The sequence below is a fragment of the Megachile rotundata genome, chromosome 12 (genome assembly GCF_050947335.1).
Source record: "Megachile rotundata isolate GNS110a chromosome 12, iyMegRotu1, whole genome shotgun sequence".
Taxonomy (NCBI): domain Eukaryota; kingdom Metazoa; phylum Arthropoda; class Insecta; order Hymenoptera; family Megachilidae; genus Megachile; species Megachile rotundata.
This window is the reverse complement of record NC_134994.1, coordinates 6,151,550-6,171,186: the sequence shown is the minus strand read 5'-3', so window position 1 is coordinate 6,171,186 and position 19,637 is coordinate 6,151,550. Positions and strand designations below refer to the sequence as shown.

General features: G+C 31.0%; 1 protein-coding gene across 9 annotated transcripts in view; it reads right to left on the bottom strand.

Moving 5' to 3' along the window:
- LOC100881812 (lachesin) overlaps positions 1–19,637 on the bottom strand; it is a 491,556-nt gene that overhangs the window by 173,979 nt on the left and 297,940 nt on the right. For 5 of the 9 annotated variants that reach the window (XR_013040183.1, XM_076538479.1, XM_012279644.2 and 2 more), the window contains one exon: positions 7,385–7,545. Coding sequence is in view for 8 of the 9 variants with exons in the window: in XM_076538479.1 (XP_076394594.1) it covers positions 7,385–7,545 (161 nt within the window). In the remaining variant the exon portion in view is untranslated. The remainder of the gene's footprint in view (positions 1–7,384; positions 7,546–19,637) is intronic. The other 4 variants (XM_076538482.1, XM_076538484.1, XM_076538481.1 and 1 more) reach the window with 1 other exon arrangement.

Genomic DNA, 19,637 nt, shown 5'->3' with positions numbered 1-19,637 from the left:
CAATTAATAGCTTATTTTAATATTAATGCCCAACATCGTTTGAATAATTCTTAATCTCAAACATATGTGAATTTATTGACATATTCTTATGCTTGAAATTTCCTTTTATACATCACAAGACTTGTCATCAATGAAAAATGAATTAACCAAGATATTAAAGTGGAATCGAAAGTAATTGTTTAAAATTTTTTGCAAATATCTTTCACGAATAAACTGCGTAAACGATTACACGTAGGTAAAGTTCGTACTAAAAGAAAGAATTCCGGATACCATTAGTAAATGCGAATCATTCTTTCCAAGTTATATACTTCAGGATTTCAAGGCTTAATTAAAGTCAGCGGACCAACTTTCAGAGAAATCTCTTCGGAAAGAAATGTTCCCTCCACTGAGTCTTCTATGTAGTAAGAAATCCATTCAACAAGTGGGATCGTAAAACTGTCAAATATATATATTACCGCGAGTTTCAATTACGAAATTATCGTTTCCGTTTCATTAAGGTAATTAATTAACACCAACACGCACGAATTTATTCACTTTATAAATAACCTCAATTAATGTTACTCATTGTTTTTCCTTAAGAAATTCATTGCCCGACAAAATGAATTTAAAAGCTGAATTTCTTTTTACTATAATTATGAGCGAGTTAATTAGCTCGTTAAATACCACAAAGGAAATGGACGTATAAAGTACTATGATTTAAATTTTTTGCAGTTCATTTTACAATTTAAGCTATCACTTACTATTTTTATGAAATTAGTGAAACTTATTACGTCTATGATTAATACACTGCTCAAAAGAAATATGGCATAGAAAAATTTTAGGCAAAAATTGGCCAAATTCAACTGATGATAACTCCGTGAAAAATCATCGCAAAGTTATGCTCTTTTTTTTAAATTAAAGCTTGAGATCTCTACTTTAAGACCCTGTAGTTTGATTTTAGATTTGATGCATCCCTGCCACAATAACACCGTAAATGTGAGGTCATGTTTGCAATATTGAAAATTACAAAGTTTGACGAAATGCATGGACTTGCCACATTTTTTTGGGGCGATACTGTTTACAGCAGCATAAAGTACAAACCTTTATCTTTAATTTCCAGTATGTGAAAAACCGCTACCATTTTTTTCTGCAAAGATACAGAACTTTAAAGAAACCCTTGCATTTATGGCATATATCGCCGCCATTAGCATTACCCGATGTGCAGGTCGGAGAGGTTGCTGGACAGATTTTGCACATTATATGGCTCTGACAGGAGCCTTTTCTGTGCGTATTTGTGTGTGAGAATCTGTGTCTGTGTATGAATTATCGTCGAGAAGCCTCGTTGAGAATCATTCTCGAATTTTGCAGTCCCAATTCAATTTGATTGCTTCCATATTCTGCAGTAAGTCCAAATTTGAACCCTATAGAAATTTAACAAGACAACCTACCAATCTGTAAAATCTATCGCAAGTCTTAACTGAAATTTGGAATGACATTCCACAGGAAGAAATTAGGGCTTGCATTAACATGAGTAATCGACTGCAAGGGATAATTCAACAACGCGGTGGAAACACGCGTTATTAGAATTCAAACATACAGACACACAGATACTCACACACATATACACACAAAAAAAGGCTCTTGTCAGAGGCATATGATGTGCAAAATCTGTCCACCAACCTCTCCGAGGTGCATATCGGGTAATGCTAATGCCGGCGGTATATGCCATAAATGCAAGGGTTTCTTTAAAGTTCTGTATCTTTGCAGAAAAAATGGTAGCGGTTTTTCACATACTGGAAATTAAAGATAAAGGTTTGTACTTTATGCTGCTGTAAACAGTATCGCCCCAAAAAAATGTGGCAAGTCCATGCATTTCGTCAAACTTTGTAATTTTCAATATTGCAAACATGACCTCACATTTACGGTGTTATTGTGGTAGGGATGCATCAAATCTAAAATCAAACTACAGGGTCTTAAAGTAGAGATCTCAAGCTTTAATTTAAAAAAAAGAGCATAACTTTGCGATGATTTTTCACGGAGTTATCATCAGTCAAATTTGGCCAATTTTTGCCTAAATTTTTTCTATGCCATATTTCTTTTGAGCAGTGTATTATCAACAAGTAATATGAGATCTGTAATTAATATTATGGCGAATAAAATCTATAACACTGCGATGAATGTCATGAAACTTATAATTAAAATTATTTCATTTTGGTAATTTTCTATACTTGATTATATCTAACCGTATTATACTTGAAATTATTTCCATAGCATTGTATTAATGAAAAATATGTGGATTATGCATCAAAACAATTCTCGCGCAAACAACGAATATTTGTGTTTAACAAAATTCAATAGCCATACAATTTAATTTGCATCAAATGTTTATTGCGTGAACATATATTTACTTATCTGATTTCTCTAAAATGCTTATCGCTTATTTTCCACGTATACAATTAATCTATAAATGACGAGCGAAACCATTGTGTATTATTGATTTTGTCTGTGCATTGAATATCATACTTTAATAACTTATACGAGAAAAGAAATAAAAAAGTGTTTCGTGAAATTCTTTAGATAGAAAGCTGGGACAAAAGTAACGACGCGATGAAAGTAACACTTTCTCACTTCCACAAATATTTTTAAACAATTTCTTTTTCATAGTTACAGAGTTTTGTTCTACTGAGCCATATCGCTTGCGGTGGTTAACTTGAATTGCCAATTCGGATCATTCAAGTTTGTACCATTTCGACCTTCTTCATAGTTAAATTCTTAAACCACTCGTTAGAGCTTTTTTAAATATCTTTATCCCACAGTTAATTTCTATAAATCATGTATAGTAGATTATTCTGTTTTGGAAACGCGGTTGGGAATGAAAGTAACACGCGGAGACGAAAAAATCTGTAAAAACTGTGCGATGGGTGATGTATTATACATGTCATAACTGTAACTGGGAATCGATAAATAAACCATATACGCAATACCAAAGAAAGCTCGAAGCTATATGCGTTCTATTTTCTATTATTTATATTACGGGTATTTATCGTTACTTAAAATATGATATGTTTATTTAAGTATTTCTTTTTATTGTTTTTTTATAATAAAAATTCTATTCTGCGTTAGTGAAAGTATTTTTACTTTATTTGATACAAAATCATTGATTTTACTTTCAGGGTTAGGAAAATAATGATAGTAATTATGGGAAAATGCTTTTTGACTATTCATGAAGCTAAAGGATAAAAGATCAATAATTTTCTTGTATAATTCTTTTGCATAACTTTCTTATGGTATGATTTAGATTTGTATATTTCTGCAAGGGATAAAAATTAGGTTATGTTAGGTTAAGTTGAGTTTCTATATCTTTGAGAGGGGATAAAAATTAGATTAGGTTAGGTTAAGTTGGGTTTCTACATCTCTGAGAGGGGATTAAAATTAGGTTATGTTAGGTTAAGTTGGGTTTCTACATCTCTGAGAGGGGATTAAAAATTAGATTAGGTTAGGTTAGGTTGGGTTTCTATATCTTTGAGAGGGGATTAAAAATTAGGCTAAGTTATGTTTCTATATCTTTGAGGGGTGGATGAAAATTAGGTTAGGTTGGGTTTCTATATCTTTGAGAGGGGGTGAAAATTAGGTTAAGTTAATTAGGTTTCAATATCTTTGAAAGGGGATTAAAAATTGGGTTATGTTAGTTTAGGTTTCTATATCTTTGAGAGGAGATTAAAAATTAAGTTAGGTTAGGTTGTTTCTATATCTTTGAAAGTGGATAAAAATTAGGTTAGGTTAGGTTTCAATATCTTTGAGAGGGGATAAAAATTAGGTTAAGTTAGTTAGGTTTCAATATCTTTTAAAAGGGATTAGAAATTGGGTTATATTAGATTTCTATATCTTTGAGAAGGGATTGAAAATTGGGTTATGTTAGTTTAGGTTTCTATATCTTCGAGAGAAGATTAAAAATTAAGATAGGTTAGGTTATGTTTCTATATCTTGGAGAGAGGATAAAAATTAATTTAGGTTAGATTTCTATATCTTTGAGAGGGGATTGAAAATTAGGTTAGGTTAAGTTAGGTTTCTATAACTTTGAGAGGGAATAAAAATTATGTTACACGTACTTTTGTCCCAGTTCTCCCTTATTTTCCATGGAACACTATTTCAATTAAAAAATTTGATTAACGAATTCAATATCGTTATTTCTGAATTTCAGTACTATTTGTGCATTCAGTAGAAGCATAAATCAATATTTTGACGATAATATTAGTGTACTTTATTTAGTTTAGCTATCTAGTTAATAGCAAACTATAGATTAATTTATATCAACAATGAATTTGAGTGCATGTTTTTAAATTTATAAATAGTTCAACTTCTATAAAACATAATATTCACTTGAACCTATTTCCATGATTTTGAACTTAATTTTATTTCACTTAAAGGTTAGGTTAGGTTTTACTTAATGCTATAAACCTTCATAATTAATTTAAATATACTTCGAAACAATTTTCACTTACACCTATTCTACGTAACCTTCATAAATACACAAGATGCATATAAATACGCATAAACATTTCCGTAAAATGGCAGGTTAAACCTAATATTTGTATAACTAACGTTACACTGACTAATCTATGCATAGAAAACTTGTGCATGAATGAAATGAAATCTGAAATCTACACAGAGAGTTTTAGAAAAGTACTACGTCGAGGAAATATGAAGAAGAGAACGAGAAGAATAAAAATCAATTAACGCCTAGCCAATAAAACATCCTAATGGAAATGAAATGAGAATTCCTTGAATTTTTTTTTAGGTCGACGATTCAATTACAGAGTCATGAATGTCAGGAATATTTTACATCGTAATTAAGTATGTGAAGTAAGAATTATTTGAGAAAAGAGAGACAGAAAAAGAGAACTAATCTCGTTGTAATCTAACAATGTAGAATCCTTTTGAAGAGAGTAATTTCGTTCCACTAGTTCCATTTGCAATTAACACTCTTTTAATAGCGTTATCGTTTCACGTAATCTACTATCAAAGCTACCGCTATTTTTAATGGATTTTAAGCTGTTTCAAAGGCAATATATATTTACAGTAGGCAGATCCGATTCAATCACGTTTATCTGTTTGTTTAGCGGTAAGTTCTATAGAATCTGAATATCATCGATCGAATTTTATTAATTCGATAATGTTAACTGAGTTTTATTCGTCTGGTGAAGGCAATCGAGCTTTATTAATTCGGTAACGGTGATCGAATACCGATTTTATGGAAAACGTAGAAAATGAAATTACCGTGAAGCAGCTTAAAAAGAAGCACATGCTACTTTTCAACTGAAAGGATGTGCAGGTTTGTTCGCTTTGCACCTTCGTGATTATTTTTTGATATATTTATTAAGAAATATGCGCGTACAGAATGTTTTGTGCAGAGGTTTTCACATAGATTAAAAGGCAATAAATAAAAGGAATAGATATTTTATCATTTACTATCTTACGTTTAATACTTTCGGGTGTAACAAAAACTTAGAAATTCAGAAATTCAAAAATTCAGATATTTAGAAACTTAGAAATTAGGAACTTAGAAACTTGTGCGCTCCGAAATTGGGAAATTCAGAGATACAGAAATGTGGAACTTTAGAATTTTCAAAATTGGAAAATACGAAACTTCAAAATTAAAAATTGAGAGAATTGATTAATTTGAAACTTAAGAATTGATTCAAAGATCCTAAAACTGAAAAGTGCAAATGAGAAAATTGAAAAATAAGAAGTTGGAAAATTGGAAATGGAAAAATTGGGACACTTGGAAATGGAGAAATAGGAAATTGGAAAATTTGAAAAATGGAAAAATCGGAAATGGAAAAGTTGGCAAAATTGGAAATTAAGAAATAGAAAGTTGGAAAATTGGAAAATTGGAAATGGGAAAATTAGAAACTTGAAAAATTGGAAAATAGGAAACAGGAAATTCAAAAGTGGAAGTAGGAAAATTGGGAAATTGAAAAATAGGAAATAGGAACTCGGAAAATTGGGAAAATTGGAAATTAAGAAATAGGAAGTTGAAAAATTGGGAAATTGAAACATGAGAAAATTGGAAATGGAAAAATTGGCAAAACTGGAAATTGAGAAATAGAAAGATGGAAAATTGGGAAAGTGGGAAATAAGAAAATTGGTAATGTGAAAATTGGAAAATTTGGGAAATTTGGAAGTTGGAAAATTGAAATAGTCGAAATTGGAAAATGAAAAATCAGCAAATTAGAAAGTTGCAAATTGGTAAATTTAGATATTTTGAAATTCACAAATTTACACAGGAATTTACAAAGCTACCAATTTACGAATATACAAATTTAAAACTTAGAAATACATTATTATAAAAATTAGAACATTTGGAAACATATATTTTAAAAATTTTCAAATTCTAATCTTCGTAAATTAAATTTGGATTTAACCTCCGTAAAATTTGCTAACTGTCAATTTAGAAATGAAAAAATTTAAAAGCATACCTATTATTTAAAAGTTCGATTACTGAAAATTTAACAAACTCAAAAATTTTTAAATTTGTCTGCTAGAAAGTTTGCCTCCATTCGATACCCGCATTCCACAGTCATCCTTACCGGAATCACAACCCTGAAAAATGCAAATGCCTTTTCTTCCTCCGGAATCGCATATTTTTTGCCCATATCGTAACCATTTAGCCCACCATAGACGCTAGTTACCTTGCTATCCAATTTGAAGTAAATGTAAACTAAAAAGAAAGTAAAATCCCTCGACTCTCCCCTACCCCGAAAAAACACTCTGTACGCTCTAAAGACAGCCGAAAGGTAGGTTGTGAGCGAACAAACCCAGCACTCTACTATACCTAAAACAGTCGAACGTGATCCCGTACACGTTGCACGAAACAATATGCACGAGTTTCTCGCAAGCTATCGTCCGCTATTCTGCAGGCTACGCTATCTGTCGTTCGTTTCCTCCTTTCATTTCGCGTTTGTTTTTTTTCCGCGTCTCGTTACCGAGGAGTCTCTTCCGGCCGAGAAGGTCGAAAGCAAGGAGAAGAAGAAGAAGAAGAAGAAGAATAAGGGAACGGCTGTAGAAGGAAGAGAAAACTACGCGGAACTGAAGGTTCGCGACTGGCACGTTCGTGTGCAACGCTTCTATCGGCTGATGGGTGAAAATGGATGTCGTACAGAAAGTGAGAGAAAGATAGAGATAGAGAGAGAAAGAGAGATGCTTGGTGATGGTTGGCGGCTGCTGCGGTGGTTTTTCTTTTTCATAGCTGGCTGTGGTGCAGTTAAATGCAGTGCTGTGAGGTGCAGGCACACGCGCATATAAGTAGTGCAGTAGTAGTAGTAATAGTAGTAGTGATGGTGGTAGTAGTAGTAGATAAGGTAGTCCATTACAGGCGGACACAGGTTAATGGTAAAATAGTTACCCGGGCCTTGGCGCCGCCAGAGTGATCTCTGCTCGCGGAGGAGGAAGGACTCACCCGGTATCCACCGAGGTTGTTCACCACGCAGGTGAAGGTTGCGTCTCGACCCTGCGGGATCGTTACATTCTGCAGCGGAATAACGAAGTCTGGCTCTAACCCCGTCACTGGAACAATCAAACAATCAATTATAAATTAATAGCAAAACAATTTCATGCAAATTCATTATTAACATCTTAACATTTTAACTGCCACGTCAGCCACATATGGGTGACGCCTAATCTTCCATACGAATGTGTCATCTATATTATTAAGAATATATCCACTAACTTAATTGGAAATGTCCGTATTAACTATTTGAAACTATAAATAATAAGTATAATTAAATATTGTGAGAATTTTTAGTAAGATTTGTTAGAAAGAAAAATAATATTTAATGTAATTTTCAACTGCTTTTGTGTGGCAGTCAACGTGTTAACCACTATAGCGGATCTCTTTATACGACTATACTTCACGATATTTCGTGAATATCGTCGCAGATACAACGTGGTTTCTTTTCAAATAGTGTACGCATGTCCTGAAGCTGAACGCTGGATATACGTAATAAGATTGATAAGTTTCTGAATTTACTGCACTTAACCCTTTGAGTGAATGTATGTGAGACTAATTTAAAAAGAAACGTCTTCATTCGAGACTTACTGTGGAACAGAAGACGCAAAATTAAAGTTTGAATGGAAATCGGTTGGTGAATGAAGGTGAAATAGAAAAATGATTTATGAAGTGCTTGTACTACGATTTATTTATCAGGGGCGGTCAGAACTAACTTATCATGGCTATGATATTAATCTTTAAGCGCTACTGTAGTGGCTTTTATGGATACCATCTCTAAACCTAACCCAATAATTTCTATACGACAGTACATTATAGTGACTTTAAAATGTCATGGTAGATTACATAGTGCCAGTATAGTGGCATTCTTACATCCCCAAGTCCCTACATCCTCAAATTCGGGAATTATCAAATCCCTACATCATCAAATTTCTATTATACATCCTCATATCTTTACATTTCCAAATCCCCATATTGTAAATATTAAAGATTCTAAAATTGGATAGTGGAAATGAGAAAATTGGGAAATTGGAAAATAGCTAATGGGAAAAATTGGAAAATGGGAAATTTGGAAAATAGAAAATTGGAAAATTGGAAAATTGGAAAATCTCCTAATTGCTATATTCCCAAATCCTCAGGTTCCCATATTCACACATCCTGGATTCCATGCATCTTCAAATCCCCATATCATCAAATCTCTACAACATCAAATTCCTACGTCCTCAAATCTCCATACCCTCAAATCGCAAAATTCCCAAATCCCTAGGTTGCTAAATTTATAAATCCTGAAATTCTTACGTCTCCAAATCCCTATATCCCCAAATCTCTACACTCCCAAATCGCTACAACCCTGAATTCCTACATCCACAAGTCTCTATATCCCCAAATCTTTACATTCCCAAATCTCTACATTCCTGAATTCCTACATCCCTAAATCTCTACATCCCCAAATCTCTACATCCCCAATTGCTTAAAGTCTCAAATTCCTAACTCCTGAAATCCCCAAATTTCTATTAACCTCTATACACGCCACTATAGTGACTTGGGGTACCATCTCTCTGTACGACGGTCCATTACAGCGGCTTTCGAATGTCATCGTGGATTACATATTTTGTGAATTTTCCAAAAAGTAAATTATCAAGGTTAAAGTACATGTATCATATCTTTGAAAAAAATTATAATTTAATCATCACAAACTTGAAAGTTATTAGTATTGTTAAAAATATATTATCACTATTAGTATGATTCATTACGCAACTCAATTTATTTAGAATTGTAAATGAGTACATAGGTAAATAATATTATAAAGAATGCCTATGGTGCAGTTTAGCAATTTTCATAACAAAAATTGATTTACAAAATTGATCCATCATGAAATTAATAAAAATATCATAATTGTTATCGTTATATTCCTTCTGAAACATGGACTTTCAAACAGTTGATATATTTTTTTTTATTACTATTCTCATGTTATTTTCTCGCAAATTCCGAAATCATTGATTAAACACATACCAATTTAACATTCTACGAGGAAAAATTGTAGCAATAAAAAAGAGAAGCGATAAAATGCTCTCACGAACCTAATAGTAATTAAGGGTGCAAGGGGATGATAGTGTACATAGAAGAAGGCTCCAAAGGGGTGTGTAATTTGCAGGCTCCTTAAAAGAATGTTATCTCTAAAGCAAGCAACGTCGAAAAGTTTTAGCACCGTGCACTTCGGATGCTTTATCTTTGCTGGTACAGAGCACCACTGAAAATTCTGCTCTCATGATTTTCATTTTACCTAGCTCCTTAAGGAAAATCCTGCTTCCTCTTTCCCGAAACGTTCTTTTTTCTCCCTAGAAGGTAACTTTTAGCTGGTAATGGTTCGAACGTTTCGGAAAATAAGGATTCATGCGCGATAACGAGTCACTGAAATTTATTTTATTATTAACGTTGATACGGTTACGCTTTGAACAATCAGAAATCGTAGTATGAAAATGGCGGGGTATGAAAATGGAAAATTTAAGGGTTTGTAAGAAGCCCCAATGAAAGCTCTTAAGAACTGCGCTTCGTGGAAAAGTTATTATAATTTCCAAAGGAACAAGATAACCGCTTGCACAATTAACGTTCAAAATGAATGAAATACATTATAATGAACGCAAAGATAGCCTTAATTATTCCTTCTATTATCTTTGAGATGTATATATTATTACAGTGTATACAATTAAAAGAATAGAATATAGATAAACAAAAATCAGAAAGTAATTTTTGATACTTTTGAAGGTTCAACAATTTTTGTAGTCTGCTTCACTCTTTATTTATTTTAATTGCTTCTTGTCTTAATTTCTCATTTACTTACTCATTTACATTTAATTTTCTCCATAAAATGGAAATAAATTATTTAGAAATTTAATAAGTGTTTTAATAAATTTTATAGGAATTCAACATTTTTCTTGCAATAATTTTCATTTCAGTATTCGATTCCTTTAACTGAGACAATTTGAATGAATTCTTTTTTTTTTAAATGAATACGATAAATAAGTAATAGCAATGATAGTTTCATTACCCTTCTAATAGATACTAAATATATACAATATTAATTAAAAATATAGTTCAACGTTTCCAACCAGAAAAATATAAAAAATTGTAAAAAGCTTCTTTTCAGGAAAAATAATCTACTGTTCAGTAATATGTAAAAAATGATAAGTCCGTATTGCTCAGCAACGCGTAAAAAAGTTAGACATGTATAACAGAGAAGTACTACAATGAAAAATCAGCGAAACATATATTCAGCAGTGAAACAGAATTACTAGGTTTTCAACAAACGTGTAATTTGGTCAGTAAAAGTCGGATGAATAATTTACTTTCCACTTGTTCGTCGATCAAACTGTTTTCCGAAATTACTGACACGAAAAATGTGGTTTCCAGCCAATGAACGCAATCGTATGTTCCATAATTGTTAATCCACAATATTGTACAATATGTGGGCCAACGATTTCTGGGAATACATTTTATATCTGGGTACAAATTCGATAACGAGGAAGAAAATACTGGATAATGAAAGTTAAACCAATCGATACTAATGTATTGATGTTTACAAGTGTATTAGTTATATGTTCTTATGGATACTTTATGCTGTATGTGTAACTTATCATAGTATGCTTACTTTGTAGTATATTTCATAGTATACTTCATTGTATAGTTCGTAGTATAGTTCATAGTATACTTCAAAGTATACTTCATAGTATACTTCATAGTATACTTCATAAAATACTTCATAGTATACTTTATAATATACTTCATAGTATAGTTCATTGTATACTTCATAGTATAGTTCATAGCATACTTCATAACATACTTCATAGAATACTTCATAGAATACTTCATAGTATACTTCATAGTATACTTCATAAAATACTTCATAGTATACTTTATAATATACTTCATAGTATAGTTCATTGTATACTTCATAGTATAGTTCATAGCATACTTCATAACATACTTCATAGAATACTTCATAGTATACTTTATAATATACTTCATAGTATAGTTCGTAGTATAGTTCATAGTATAGTTCACAGTATAGTTCATAGTATACTTTATAGTATACTTCATAATATACTTCATAGTATACTTCATAGTATACCTCATAATATACTTCATAGTATAGTTCATAGCATACTTCATAGTATACTTCATAGTATACTTCATAGTATACTTCATAGTATACTTCATAGTATACTTCATAAAATACTTCATAGTATACTTTATAATATACTTCATAGTATACTTCATAGTATACTTCATAAAATACTTCATAGTATACTTTATAATATACTTCATAGTATAGTTCATTGTATAGTTCATAGTATAGTTCATTGTATAGTTCATAGTATACTTCATAGAATACTTCATAGTATACTTTATAGTATACTTCATAGAATACTTCATAGTTTATAATTAATCAATAGTAAGAAATTTATTTAATAGTAAATTATTTAACATATAATGATAAAATATTTAATACTAAATTATTTAATATTTACAAGTGTATTTCTTATATTTCTTATGAAATACAAAGACATTAAATTGAAAAGTATTACAATACTGATAATTAATATTTTTGAACAATTTAAAGCAAATTATAGAAATATAATAACTGGAGGAATTATTTACCCAAATTATTTCATTACTATAAATATAATAACAAATTTAAATATTTCCTAATTTTCAAGTTTAAATTTACTTACATGTAAAAATGTTCAAAATTAAAATTTAAGAATACAGAACTGAATTTTAGTACTTCAAAAATTTTCACAAACTTAAATATTTCAAAATTTGGTTACAGTGTTTAATAAACTGTTTAATTGTGTACTTTAGTTACAGCCTTTTAACAAACTCTTTAATTTTGTAGTTTGGTTACAGCTTTTTAACAAACTCTTTAATTTTGTAGTTTGGTTACAACCTTTTAACAAACTGTTCAATATTGTAGTTCGGTTATAGCATTTTAACAAGCTCTTTCATTTTGTACTTTGGTTACAGTGTTTTAACAAACTGTTTAATTTTGTACTGTGGTTACTGCTTTTTAGGTAACTGTTTAATTTTGTAGTTTGGTTATAGCTTTTTGACAAACTATTTAATATTGTACTTTGGTTACAGCATTTTAATAAACTGCTTAATTTTATAGTTTGAATACAGCTTTTTAACAAACTGTTTAATTTTGTACTTTAGTTACAATTTTTCAACAAAATGTTTAAAACTGTATATACTTAAAATTGTTTATGAAATATGTTAGTAAAACGTATGAGTAAAAAATTGAGGCACCAGGTATATCTCGTATCGTGCTTAAATGTACATATACCGCAAATTTCAGTTTGTTTTAACCATTGTTCCCCTTGTCTTTCCAAACATATTATTTACGTACATCAGAAGAGCTATAATTTAGCCGAACTTCCCTGCGCTCAAACTATTTGCAAGAACAATATTTCATCTGTGTGTGCATTTGTCTCTCGCGTCTAGATAGCGGTTTTCTGAAATTCTTCCTTAGCGAGCCATAAAGTATACCTTCCGATTATTGAACAAACGTATGCGCATATTCATACTGAAATTTCATGGAATTAACTGTTTTCAGTGGTGAACAATAGGGTATATGCTTCATACCGAGAACCGAACTGTAATAGATCAAATTACTTTGTGCATATTAACCAGCCTTGGGTTAAATCTTGTAGGTGCATTGTAGATACCATTGTGCATCTTGCGTTAGAAGGAAATATTGACATCTTGGTATTGGTTATATTAAAGTTGACATTATTGCTTTATTAAATGGCATTTCAGTGCACAATGAACTATCGAGGTCATCAATTTTTATATTGATCGTATTTGTAAATAAAATATTAACTCAATATTGTATAGTGAGTGTTAGTGAAGAAATTTAATTTTAAGAAAAAAAATTAAAGAAGAATTAAAAGTTAAAATTTGTTTACCTTTCAAGCTTTTTAGATTCTACATTTTTCTTGTGTGTTAAAACTTCAAAATTTTTTAAAATACACACACAATATTTATTATTAACATTCATTTCAAAAATATAGAATATTAAATATCTATTCTAAATACATAAAATATTTTCTCCAAACAAATATCATCAAAAATATAATTTCATACAAAGATCGATTATCCTAACAAATCGTATTACAAAAATTAAAAAACAAAGTCGAAAGGGTGTTTCTAATGCAGACAGAATGACAGTTATACTATCAAATGTACATCACGAACATTTCGTAAAGAAACTGATTCACTATGCGAGTTTTCTCGCAGTTTTTCAAGAAAAACGTAGGCATACTGAATTCCAATTCCCTCCAGCTTCGACTGGCTCGTCGCGATATGATATAACAAGAAACACTGGACCTGAGCTTCGATAGTTGCACGCAACTTTTTATCACCTTTTTGCCAGACTTCAGTCAAACAGGAATATTCGATTTCTTTTTGCTCGCGTTTTATGGTGTACCGAGAAACATTCTTTATAGTATTTGGTTTCAGCTCGAATCAGAGAACGTGCAGTTCTTCTTTCTTTTTTAATATCATGTCATGGATATATTGAAAAAATGGATACATTGGACTGATGAGGTTTGTCTTATTTTTTGAGACTTGAGTGACTTGAGTTATGAGGTTTTTTTTATGAGATGTTTAGTATGAGATTTAAATTTGCTTAATTTATCTTTAAATGATAATTTAAGACTTAATTAATCTCAAATTAATTGGGTTTAATTTATCTCAAATTGGTTGACATTCTTTTTTTGCTTAATTCAATGTTTATTAACTCTTATTGGTCGTAAGTCATCGGTCACGTGACAACACTACGTTGGCGCTGCAGTCGCACGTCCCGTGACAATAATGGAACCTGTCGATGATGTGCCATTTATGGGCCATTAACAACAGACAATGAGGATAAATTACATGGAAAACTACATATCTTGCAATTTGATACTAAAGGAAAACATAACGATTGCTTAGTATGTTCTAATTGTTGTTTGGAGGAAGAAAAGAAACACTATACTTCTCTGAAACGTGCAAAAATCACGTTTAAAACTAGTGACCTATAAGGGATAACTGATTATTTTAAAATTTTCATAACCTCATCAAACTTTTGTATATTACAAATTATCTTGTGCTCAGCAAGTAAAATGAAACCTAAACAAAATTAAAAATTATAACACTTTTGAAATAATAATAAATATAGTGATATCGATAGGTCACATAAAGTGTAATAATAAAATCACTGTTATTTTGATCGACTCGAAAACACGATTAATGTAACAGTAACAAAGTAACGACTCTGCTATATTGCACTAACAACATTTCATCGAGAGTGTTATTACAGAATTGATTAAAAAATATCAATATTTTATATAAAGAAATACAATCCTAATAAGATTTCACCGTAAAATTTTCAATTTTATTTTGCCTCATATGAAAAATGTACCAAATTTTTTGAATGATTGAAAAACGTGTTTTCATTCTTTATTGAAAACCAATATGAATTATATTGCATATATTTGTAACTGTATTCTTTGAATAATTTTCATCCCTCGAAGACATTTTTGTACTGAACACTGCACGTGAAATGCTTTATCACGTCCCTTTAAATGATTTTTTCTTTTGTGAACGCAGCACAGAGATAAGGGAAAACTAAACGGGAAATATTTTCTGAAATATCAAATGTTATTTATGTGAGCGCGGGTCAGCAGTTTATGACAGTTCGTATGAAAGAACGCAGCTATTAAAAACTCTTTCAACTTCAAAAATGATTCCCAACATATTTCCCCCGGCGGAAATTCGCTTATAAACGTATCCATCAAAGAGAAGGACATTCTGCAAAATTGTTAGCCGCGTTACGCTGTTTCATTGTACCAATTATAAGTGATCAATAAACGCGGAAAAATGAGTAAACTGACTTCTGTTGGAAAGTTTATTTAATTTTTTGCTCGAACAGTTACAGTATTTTTTCGTTACACTTGAACTTTTCATCGGATTTGTGGATAATACAATTAAATAATAACATTTCTGCGAATTCGTTTTTCATACAATACCCTGTATAACGTTCGTAATCGGGTCAAACGCTGCAAAAGTTTAAGCGGATTTGATCAAATCTTTCTGGGACCATTTTCACAAAAATCTGGTTTAATTATATTTTCTCGAATTCTCGTGACCGACACAAATGACCTGCGTTCCATAAAATCAAACAGATTACCGGGAAAGCTTTTCAATATAGTTAATTCCTTCGCAATTCGGATGCTTTAAATATTTGGACAATTGCATATTAAATTCGGAAAATTATATGCGTGAAGATCAATACTTTTTTATGATATTTTATATTTTATTTCATTATATTTAAGTGTTTCGTTGTTTGGTAAATTTAAGGTGACTTCTTACTGTAGGTTTAGTGAACTTAACCTCAAATTGAGAAATTTGATTAGTTGAATTTTAGAAATTCAAAAGTATAGAAATTTCAAGCTTTCAAATTTACAATCCTACAAGTTTAGTAATTTGACAATGTACAAATTAAGAACTTCAAATATTGTTTAGGAATTTAATACTTTTGAAATATAGAAATTTAAGCAAATTAAAAAATTAAAATTTAGGAAACTTTCAGAAGTTCTAACTTCTACTTTCATAAATTTTAAAAGATTGAAATTCATAAATATAAAAATATTCCAATTTTATAATTAAGTAATTTAAACAATATAAAATCTAAATACGTAAAATTACAAAGTTGCTACATTTCTTATACTCAAATTTTCAAGTTCCTAAACAAAAACACTATAAAAATTTAGAGATTTAAGAGTAAGAAAATTTGAAATTTTCAAATTATCAATTAATATGGATCAGTGAACGTGTTCCTGCAAACGTGGCTGCCATTATTGATCTAACCTCTAACCTCTAAAATGTAAACTTGTCCCCGCAAAAGGGAACCCACTATTTTTCGTAGTCAGCCATTCCAGTATATTATATTTCTTGGCGACAAACGAAACGTGATATTTTCAGTGACAACGAAGACAAACGTGCTGTTCTTCACAAGATAAATGAAGCAATACTTTCCTTTTGCAATGTATCTCGAAGTATGTAAAATGCTCGATCATTTCGTATCATGTTATACTATGTCCAGCAAATTTATTCATTCACAAAGGTTCGATAAATAAATTGTTTTGTATTAAGGAGTAGAAAGGAGTAAAACTTAAAGGTACTATGACAGTGAGACATTGTTGTATCATGCGGATTTAAGACACTACTTTACATTTGTTCACACACACTACTTATAAGAAGAGAAAAGGAAACGCAACGTTTATCGTTCCTCAGCAGTGATTTATTAGTAATCACAAAATTATGACGATCATGATTAAACTTCATTCACAAACTTCATAACGACCGTCACCATAATATGGCGTTTTAGAAGCGGTTCACATAAACTGCAATCGTTAGTTCGCTGACTCCCCTCAGCGGAAATTCAAGAATGTCAATTTAATTTTTACCGTCATTCATTTTAAATTTTTATATATTTCACATTCTGTATATATTTATATTGTACATTACACTAAAAGATAATAAAAAATAAGTTATAGTTTCAAATCAGAAGCAGGTTTTGCTCGAACTGGGTATAAAATCGTGGAACAAATAGTTAACGTTGCTTTTGGACCATATTATAATATAATACTTGGTCCAAATACGTAGTCTTACACTCTGTTACATTGTACTGTACTATGTATTGTATTATATTCTATGTTACATAATATGTTTTACATTTAAGATACAATCCATATAATACATAGTCCAAGAATATAATTCGTAAAAAGAATGCTCGCTACAGTAAATCACTGTAATTGGCAAGGAACATGATTTCGAGTAATTCAAAAGTAACAGTTCTACTTCTAACGAATACGAATACATCCCTTGATCAAGCAGTTACTCGTCCATTTCCCAGGCGAGTTACGTGTTTCATCAAAAAGAATGTTTGTCCCGACGTGCATAACGTTCCGCGTGCATAGACACTACATCTTATCAAAAGTTTCTAATGAAAATTTCAATGAATCCGGAAACTTTTTGATTGGCCCCGAAGATCCCGTGAGGTATGCAGCAGCATCGCTGTTCAACGTTACGAACTACAAATTCGCGTACGGTACGAGCAGTTGAAAGTTCGAGAACTCGGGCAGTTTTGCTCGCGGCGATGTTGAAGCTCACCGGCGCCGTGGAAGCAGGTAAAAATTTATTTCATCGGTGCCGTGTGTCGTGTTTTCCGCATGAAAACGAAAAACAACGCACGCCCATCTTCTTGCGACCGGCACGAAATATTAATATTTAGATTTCACGTGCTCCGTTTCACGGTCCCGTAATAATTTATGCCACCCCTCTCTCACTTGTACTTCCGTATAAAGTGCGCCGACGGAGTTATGCGATATTGGAATCCGGAATATTTCGTAAACTGTTAATATTATAACAGAAGGAAGCTTTCTCGTTTCAATTTTACCGAAGATCAGCTTCGTTCCTGATATTGTAAGTTCGATACATTATATGAGATGCTTTAAACGCTTTTATGCAAATTTATTAGACGATACTGTTTGAATATGCGTTAATATAATATCTCAGCTATCGAATCTGGAGATCAAGAGATTTTAACGATATAACCTAATTTCTTGTCTGGGGAAGTTTCTCTGATGTGGAACTAGCGAACTTTGAACTTATAAGGTGATTTTAAGTATTTTATTTCATTTTTGTTCATTTTTTATTTTTAATTATAACACTATGTTATATATATTATATACATTAGCAGTATAACCTAACTTTTTTTATCGACTAAAAATGTTTCTATACTTCCATGTTAATTAGTAAATTTTAAACTTCAAAATGTTTTAATTATGTAATTTATACTGCATCATATGTATTAACATAATCTAACCTTTTTTTAGTGACTAAGCAAATTTCTATGTTTCTATGTTAATTAGTAAATTTTAAACTTCAAAATGATTTAAGTATATAATTTATAATACTGCATCATATGTATTAACATAACCTAACTTTTTTAGCGGCTAAACAAATTTCTACGTTTCTATGTTAATTAGTAAATTTTAAACTTCAAAATGATTTAATTATGTAATTTATACTGCATTATATGTATTAACATAATCTAACCTTTTTTTAGTGACTAAGCAAATTTCTATGTTTCTATGTTAATTAGTAAATTTTAAACTTCACAAATGATTTAATTATATAATTTATAATGCTGCATCATATGTATTAACATAACCTAACTTTTTTATCGATTAAACAAATTTTTATGTTTCTATGTTAATTAGTAAATTTTAAACTTCATAAATGATTTAAGTATGTAATTTATAATTCTGCATCATATGTATTAACATTTATTATTTAATTCTTAATTTTTCGTTATAATACGATATTACACAGTATATTTTTTTTCGTCCGATTTTACACGTTATTCAAACCATTTATATTGTACAAATTTTGTTGTATACACTTTTGTGCATCCGTATTTTTCACGTGAAATTTGCTAACGAACGTGAATTCACCTCACATGAACAAGAGCGAAACAAAAAGTAAAACAGAAGTTGAATACAGCTTCCCAGAATCCCATCGATCAAAAAATGAATTAAAAGCGTACTCTCTTTGTACTTTATTTTACCATTTATACTATATGGTTAACTGCAAATAAAAAGCAAATATCAATAACGTATACACAAAGAATTAGATTAGGTAATAAACAATCAGTACAAACTCATTCAAGTCCACATGCATCTAATCATTCATCTACATTCATTCTTACGCTAGCATTTCTCCTTGTTACTCGTTAATCACCGCAATCAACGGTATCGCCAAATGACCCCTGCCAACGTGACATGGTCGTTCAGTGAAACGCGAGTAGGAAAATGGTTGAAACGGAAGATGAAATCTCTGGTAACGGAAAGAACAGTGTTTGCACGTTCCGTTGAAGAAAAAGTATATCGGATCCTTGTTTGCATCAGTGGTTGTTATCAACGATATCACGGGCATGGCGTGACAAGAGGACGCGGTGTGGCAGTGTGTGACGTAGCGTGGCAGGAGGCGAGAGGCGGCAACAGTGGCGACTGAATTTTACGAGGATATTTACATGAGCGCAATA